The sequence below is a fragment of the Trifolium pratense genome, linkage group LG7, assembly GCF_020283565.1.
Source record: "Trifolium pratense cultivar HEN17-A07 linkage group LG7, ARS_RC_1.1, whole genome shotgun sequence".
Taxonomy (NCBI): Eukaryota; Viridiplantae; Streptophyta; class Magnoliopsida; order Fabales; family Fabaceae; genus Trifolium; species Trifolium pratense.
Genome location: NC_060065.1, coordinates 52133437 through 52141813, shown reverse-complemented (window position 1 = coordinate 52141813; position 8377 = coordinate 52133437). Strand labels below are relative to the sequence as shown.

Here is an 8377-nt window from a genome sequence, read left to right as displayed (position 1 = left end):
TGGTGAAATTTTTATTGTACATTTGATATAGACAAAACATATTTCACTCATATCTATCTGGGCTTCTCATCCCAAATAGCATTTCTACATTAAATTAATTGCAATAGAAACACAAATTTCTACACATAAAAGTAAATCTAAAACATAAAATAAAAATGAAATTAAGAATGCTTTCTCTTGAATTTTGAATAGAAATTACTTCAACCCATAAAGGAGATAAAAGAAAAACTAGCAACATGTCAAGAATTTTAATCACCTAAGAAATAAAGAAACTCTAGGAACTAATTTTAGTAATTTAATTTTCATTTATACATTTCATACCAATAGTGTACAAAAAACTAATCAAGAATAAACTCTCTTCATACCGCATCATCACTTCCTTAATAACAAGACATATGGATCTAGCCACCTGGGCCACCACCGCCACCACCACAACCAGCTCCACCTCCCGTGCTTCCACCGCCACCGTCACCACCAATTCCACTTATGCCATTACGTCCACCTCTTCTGTTTCGATGCTTATGATGATCATTGTCATCGCCACAAGAAAATATGATGATGGATAAAACCGAAAGAGATAGAAAGATAATTCCTAATAAATATAAAATTCCTGAATTATAATAATCTTCTTGGCCACCATGAATTATAGCATGAAATTCTCTAGCCATCACTAAAAATAACGTGAGCTTATCTTTCTGAAACTTTGCTATATGTAAGAGGTGTATGTGTAATTAATGTCTATGTGTGTATAATCAAATTTCAGATCATTCACTCCTTGATTATCTCAAAGTTATATGCTACTATTAACTTGGTCAAAACTTTATAAGGATTTATTATATAATAATATAAAATATAAGTAAATAAGGAAAATTAGTAAAATAAAAGGAGTAAAAAATTGATATGTTATGTCCGTTATAAATATAAGGAATAATGTCAAGCAATAAAATAAGGATTGTGGTCCTAAGATTTGGTGGAGAATGCAGCATAGTTTGTAACGTGTCCAATTAGTTATTAGTTTTTTTTTTTTGGAATAAGATTCGGTTGAATATTTTACAACTTATAGAAACGGTGATTGATCAAACTGACACAAATTTGGAAGCTATTAGATCAGAATCACAAGTTAACTTAAATAAATAAAGAAGTTGATCCATATTGTGAAAGGACAAAAAAATTGCTCCATTCAAATTGGAAGTTTTAGATTTGGGTCAAGTATGGTGATTGGAAGTTGGTCCATTTTATAAACAACTGTGTGGCTTTGAGTTTGAATTCGGATAAAGATGGTCAATTTAACAATATCGATAATTCGACATTATCAGTTAAATTAGACCTTAATAAAGTTGCTCGCTTTTAAATTTAAAGAATAGAGAGGCTGCAATAAAGTGTACTATTTTGGTATAATAAAGATAAAGATATATTCTTAATAAAAAGATATATTCAAATCTGAAAAAGGTATAGTCTCGAGAATAAATGGAGATGGAGGGGAGTAGGGGACTAATCATTCAAATCTGACAATACTAAGCGTGACAAAACTTTCCAAAATTTTAAAGTTATTGCATTTTTTTTTTCTTAAATGAAGTGGTAATTCACTGAAATTAAACTCACATATAATTGTGAGATCCCGGAATCGAATTCGGGTCACGACATCAGACCTAACAATTTCGACATTTTGCCAGTTGAGCTAGGACTTATGGGACACGTTATTGCATTTTCAATTTTCATGATATGGAGAGAAGCTCAACAAAGAATAGCTAGGTTAAGAGCTAAAGAACATTGAAAGAGTTTTAAGAAGGTAAACAACCTTGACAAACTTATAACAATATATAAAAATTGCATAAGCTCTAAAAAAAGCTGGGTCAAACGAGCCATTAGATGAGTTGGCGCGAGTCTCTTCTAGCCAGTGGCGGATCCAGGACCCTGGTTCAGTGGGTGCAAAATATTAAACTTTAATAAATAAGTATAATCATATATATAAAAGTCATATACTCAAAAAATTACATTGTACTCAATTTATAATGGTGTTAGTATTTCATTTTAGCATGATTAGTTATTATCTTCCTCTGTACAATCTTGTTTCTCATCTACAATGGTAGTATTTCATACACCAATCCTGTTTCTCATCTGCAAAAATTCAAGTTGCTACTTTTCACTCAAATTAAATAGAATGTAAATGGAAAATTGATGGAATTGTTGCTTTTCTTCTTCTGCACCTTCAACCTTCCACCAAGAGTCTCCCACTATTGATTTTAGGTCGTTCCGGGAAACCACAATTCAACTTGTAAAACATTTTACAACAACAACCCAAAACAAAAAATTGTTGGAAAGTGAAAACATGGTCAGGACAAATCATTTTGGCTAAAATTACAAAGTCATAGAAGAAAGAAAAATTTAAAATCTGAACAATACAGAAAAGGGGATTAAACAACACAAAATAAAATCCCAAAATTGAAACTTGGGTCGATGATGATCCGCTTCAATATACCCAGATTAAAAACTTCAATGAAAAAATAGGATCCAACTCAAAACCAATTTAAAAGATGATCCAGAAAACTTTCAACACAGAATAGAACCAAACTCTAAATGGTACCTAATCTTTGCTAAAATCTCAATTCATTCATAATTTTCAAAAAACCCTAAATTAAAAAAATTAACAAAACCCTAAAATCAAGATCAATTACCTTGCTAATGTTGTCTGAATCTTCGTGAGGAAGGGTTGTGGTGATGAATAGGGAGAGAAATAGCACAGAAATCTGAGAAATTCGCACAACAAAATCGCAGAGAAAAATGGAGAAATTGCACTGAAAAATCGCACAGAGATAGGAGACTGAGGACGAGATCTCGCGCGGTCATGGACAGTGGTGGTGGCTGGAGTGGTCGCCGCCGCCGGTTCAGAATCTTCAGATCAGATTTTCGGTGGTTTGTGTGAATAGTTTTGACATGAGATGAGAGAATACTAGTTTAGAGAGAAGTGTAGAGAGAAGTGTGAAATTGTATTGTGAGAGTGGAGTTTCAGACTTTGGGTGTCAAGGGGTCAAGGTGCAAAATAAAATATTCAGGGTGGTCAAAATTAGAAAACAATAGGGGTACCGGTGAAAATTTTCAAATTTCAGGGTGTGCAGGTGCACACCCTCACGATGCACTGGATCCGCCCCTGCTTCTAGCTTAACCAAGGTCCTGGGTTCGATCCCTGACTTGGGCATGCAACAGTGTTAAAACTCTTAGGGAGAGTTTGCCATCAATTTGGGTCCCACAAGGCTCGAGAGATTAGTTTTCAGCAGTTGCACGCAGAGGATATCCGATTTACCAAAAAAAAAAAGTTCAAGAAGCGATCACTAGGCATATTGGGCTATAGGAACAAAGACTTGCTTTCCCCCACTGTTAAGCGGAGAAGAGCAGGCCAGGCCACCATTTGCCACCAGCAGCCAGGCCCAATAGTGAAACTTGCGCCCATGTCACACCACCTTAATGCCCCCCGCTCACGCGTCAATCATTTCTATTTTGTATCATAGACGATGTGGGAATTAACATTCGATACCGATTTTAATAGGTCTCACAATAAAAAATTATTTAGGTATCTAAACATGTTGCGCCGACTATGCTAATTACTACTAGTGTATTTTAAAATCAAACCATGATTCCTACGATAATTCACCGGCGCAATTTTGCATATATTTAATGAATTTAAATTTACATATTAAGAACTCACTTAGGAGGCTCACCATCACAAGATCATTAGCAACTTTAATTTGGAAGAAACGCTTATCCCTTGACAAAGAGTCTTTGGCCTAATTATACTATCATATCTTGCGCATCAAATGAGCCTATAAGGATTTCAAAATTATTCACTATATTATTAGTAATATTTTATTTTATATATGATGAAATGATGAAATTCTATGAATGTTGTTATTATTTCTGAGATTATATGCATTAATAACTTACTTAAATAATAATAATATTAAAGGAGAAATATATGCATTAATAAATTAGCTTATATATAAATAATAAATTTAATATTGTGACTATTTTGAGCATCCTCCTTCTACTTATAAATAAGTATAGGTTGTTCTTGCATTTCAATTCAAGTGTAAAGTTTTAGCAAAATAATAATGGAATATTATTCTTCACTGAATATGGTTTTGAAGTTGGTGATTATGCTATTCACTATTGTAAGTATTTTTGTGGTAACGGCACAAAGTATTAATCATGATGATGCCACTGAAAATGGTGTTGCTGATATTAAACCTCAAGCGGCGAAATGGTGTTGCAACGTATTTTTCAAATTGTGTTGCTGATATCCTCGAACCTGGATTAAGTGCATTCAAATTGACTGTGCAGTCATGCAGTCACCCTATTTTAATGGTCCAGATTCAAATCTCCCAAAATAAATAAATTGTGTTTTGTAATATATAGTCTATTCAAAGTTGAAAGACTAATTGAATAAATTGTTTTTCATTTTGTTCTAAGCACTTTTTTTTTCTCTCTTTATTTTATTTTTTAAAGTGCATATCAAATCGAGTGCATGAGGTAATTTAACATGTTACACAAATGAATTGTGATGTACACTATTTCAAAAAACCAATTGGTTGTTCCATTAGTATAATATAGATATAGATATAGATTAACGTTAAACACATTTTAAGCAAACCGACGAGTTATTCCACCAACCCGACACCACAAAATTGAAGAAATGATTCCCTCAATCTGAAATTCCCACTATAGAGAGAACAAAATTCCCAACGTAGAGAGAACAGTGGAGATCTACACCTTTAAAACTCAATTTTTCAATCAAAGGCCAAGATTTTACTAGAATCCTCGTGTAATAGAGATTATATGCTTTCACAAAATTGGAAGACATCACATGGTCGGTCCAAACATAAGGTAATACAAATTCTTAGTTTAGATCTCACAAAAATTTCTTGGTCTAGATCGAGAGGTGAGGAGGTGAGAGAATATTGTTAGTTAAATGTCAAAATCATCCCCATCTTTCTTTCTTTCTTTTTTCTTCCTTTTTTATGTTTGCAACATTCTATTTTTTTTTTCAAATATTTTTGTTATGTATACATTTTTAATATATACGTAACAAAAAGATTTGAAAAAAAAATAAAATGTTGAAACATAAAAAAAAAATGATGATTTTGACATTTAACTAAAAATATTCGCTCACCTCTTCTTCCCTCGATCGACTTCAAACCAAACAAACCCTATATATCCGAACATGTTGCGCTGACCTGCTTACTACATAGTGTATTTTAAAATCAAACCATGTATCATGAACTCAGAGAAATAGAATGAAATATTCATCTTTCATTAATTGAGAAAAGAGTTACAACGTGTTTATATAGAAGGAGTGGGGACTATAATAAGAATGTGTACTAGCATGTAGAGAATTACATTAAGACACCTATACAATAGCTATGAACTAATCTGTTGAGGTGATAGCTTGTGATGCTCACTTTGTTCTTTTATTTCAGCTCCATTATTATCATGCTCTAATACCATGATTAGTACGTTAATACAAAAAGGGAATAGTGATTTACAGTTTGAAGTACAAAATGTTACCAAAAGGATGGTAACACAAAACTGATGCACAAATTACATTACCAAAAATGTTGTACATTTGAGCAAGCAGTCAACTTATAAAAACCCTTCTCACCGAAAAATTCGATCTTATGCAATCGGTTTCCGTAGTTCCTGAAAAAACTGGAAGACTTAAGAAAATCACTAATTATACAGTCATCATTTTCAAAGTTAAAATAATTGTTGTTGATTAAAAGGTTCTTACTTGTAGTATAAGTTAAGTCATATCATAGGTTGAAGGACTGATTAATATTTTTAAAAACAAAGTCACTGATATTCTCTTAATATTCTAAAGTGACAAATATTTTAACGCGTATAAATATTTAAACATGACACTTAATATGAGAACGAGATCGTACTGAATTACTTCGCGAAGTTTCATGACACCACATTGGACTACATTAGAAGAATTAACAACTGTTTCTCACTTGAGACACAGTGATGTTGTCTTGTACAAATATTTGCAGCAAGGTTTAGACTTTGAAGATGCGTCCCTTGTGGAAATGGCAGGTAAAGTACGCTTAAGCCAAGATTCTGACGGAGCTTTCAGCGAAGGAAGCACAAGAGGAATCTCAAAAAAGTTTGTTGCATCAGATAGCTCCTGATGGCCTAATATACCACATTGCCTTTCTAAGTCAATCTTCTCTTCACCTTCGACTGTATCAATCAATTTGGCAGCTGGTTGGTTCTTAATATCAACCTCAGAATTATTAATTAGGCTATCATCATAATCCATTTTTGGACTTGAAATCAACACCGTGTTCTGCTCCAAGTTGTTTCCTTGGTTGCCAAGCTTTCCTAATTCCGAGTCCATTTTCTTCGAATAATTTGTCGTTTCCATTTGCATACCATTGCTAGGATCTTCAGAACAAATGAGGAAAGGCGAATCAACAGACTGCAGAATTTTGGCTTCTAATGCTGCCTTCATATTTACATCATCCAACCATTGGCGATTTTCGAGCAAAGAATCTACCGAAAGATTCTTGTTAATGTCACTATCACTTTTCAAAGCCTCAAAATTGTCGCCTTTCTGATTGGTTTGAAACTTGATCTTGTGCACAGAATCAACATATACAGTTTTCTCAACAGCGGGACTCTCACAGGCTAATGATTCGCCGCAACCCCTTTGATAAGGAGGTCTAGTAGCACTGTGCTGAATAAGAAAGGTGACACGTGTGAATTGTAATAATAACAAAAAACGAAATGAAAGAAAATTAGATAGAGGCAAATTAATGCTACCTCATTCTCCATTCTTTCTGCTGGCATTGGATTCAAAAGACAGAAGTGAGGAAATAGTCCACAAGTCGTAGTATAGTTTTCAGAATCATCGATTTCAAATACGCCTCCTTCCTTATGCCGCAATGATTTCAGTCGATGTTGATTAAGAGGAGATGAATTTTCTGTACTCCCGATTTTCCATAACTGTTTTTGTTGTCCTTGTCCAACAATCGGCTTCTTTGAAGCATATTGATGTGTTTCAGATATCATTGCCTTAGCAGCAGGCAAAAACCGATCAATCATGAAATCTCGAGCCTTTTCATCGCTCAAGAAACTTCCCTTTGGTTGGACTTGTACCTCATGATCATCATATACACCACTCATTCTACCGCTCATGAAGAATGATTCAGTCCTCGAAAGAGTGTCACGAGCATCTTTAAAACTCTCATTTCCATCGTCCGAATCAGAACCTGCCTTCTCCTCGATTCCCTCTTTTCCGCTCTCATGTAGTATTACCTTTTTATCAAAAGATACAACATTTTGAGAGCCGGAAACATTGTTTCCAATTCCGTTTTCAATAACCGATATATCTTTCGGTTTTCCTGGAGTTTTCTCCCATTGAAAAGGAATAGCGCCGACTCTCACTGGACCTGAAGGTGGTAATCTTGCTAATGAATTATTAGTGCTTTTCCTTTTATCGTCCGATTCAGAAGCTATTGTTGATCTGACTCTCCTCACTGATAAAATTGGCTGGTTGAGGTTTAACTTCTTTTTTTCCATTAAATCTCTTACTAACATGAAATTAGTTTCTGTAAAACATTAAATTGAAACTCAAATTTGGCATTTACAACAAAATGTTCAAGAAAAATAAACTGATATTATGCATATACTAGTTCTAAACATATTACATCGAAACAAAATCAGCGCGACAAAAATTGAACAATAAAATTGAAATGTGAAATGAACACTAAAACTGATTAATTGATAGTTCACATTAGAAAATTGATTAATATGGTACAAATATAGCATTATGCATTTGTTAATCTTATAAAGTATATCAAATAGACCAAGAAAAGAAATACAAATTCTAGTTCATTCAACAAATGCATTTCATTTAACATGAACATAGACCAAGAAAGTTTTGATAATAGCATTAGAATAAAATACATTTCACAAAGAGAAAGAGTTAATGAAAAAGAACCTTAGAAAAATGTGTTGAACAAGGAATCAACTAATTTTCTTCCACCAAAGAGAGGAGTATATAGAATAATAGAAATAGAAGCAGAGGATATTTATTTTCTTGGACAAGAAAATGAAAGAAAGAATTAGAAAGAAAGAAAGGAATTAATTTTGAGAATAAACTATTTAATACGTTTGTGTTTATTGCTTGCTTGGTTGTAGAGATGACTAAAAATCCTTCTCTTGTCTTCTTTATTTATTGTAGCATTTAAATTTTGTATGAGAGTAACAAAAAAAAAGTACATTATTACATCCTGAATATATTTTAATAGAGTATTATATATAGTTTAGCATTTATTTAAGGCTAAATTGCATTTTGAATCCATAATTTTCACAACCTTGT

The 8377-nt window shown here is 33.1% G+C and overlaps 1 protein-coding gene and 1 long non-coding RNA gene across 3 annotated transcripts; both read right to left on the bottom strand.

Annotated features, from left to right (window-relative positions):
- Nucleotides 1-1923: 1923 nt before the first annotated feature.
- Nucleotides 1924-3145, bottom strand: LOC123893975. Its single transcript, XR_006803608.1, has 2 exons — nt 2676-3145; nt 1924-2118 (listed from the first exon to the last, which is right to left on the bottom strand). It is a non-coding gene; the product is annotated as an uncharacterized LOC123893975 (long non-coding RNA).
- A 2808-nt stretch (nt 3146-5953) lies between these two features.
- LOC123893974 lies at nt 5954-8038 on the bottom strand. Of its 2 annotated transcripts, XM_045943821.1 has the most exons (3): nt 7997-8038; nt 6817-7604; nt 5954-6730 (listed from the first exon to the last, which is right to left on the bottom strand). In XM_045943821.1, the coding sequence occupies exons 2-3, from the start codon at nt 7591-7593 to the stop codon at nt 6002-6004; spliced, it is 1506 nt and encodes a 501-aa protein (XP_045799777.1). In that variant the 5' UTR covers nt 7594-7604; nt 7997-8038; the 3' UTR covers nt 5954-6001. The 2 variants fall into 2 exon arrangements, with proteins under 2 accessions (XP_045799777.1, XP_045799778.1); XM_045943822.1 differs by having other exon boundaries at nt 6817-8016.
- Nucleotides 8039-8377: the final 339 nt, after the last annotated feature.

Excerpts from the sequence above, each read along its gene's own strand:
- LOC123893974 (XM_045943821.1), bottom strand. The coding sequence starts at position 7,593 with ATGTTAGTAAGAGATTTAATGGAAAAAAAGAAGTTAAACCTCAACCAG. Across the intron at positions 6,731-6,816 it reads CAGAAAGAATGGAGAATGAG|CACAGTGCTACTAGACCTCC; the intron begins GTAGCATTAATT and ends TTTCTTATTCAG.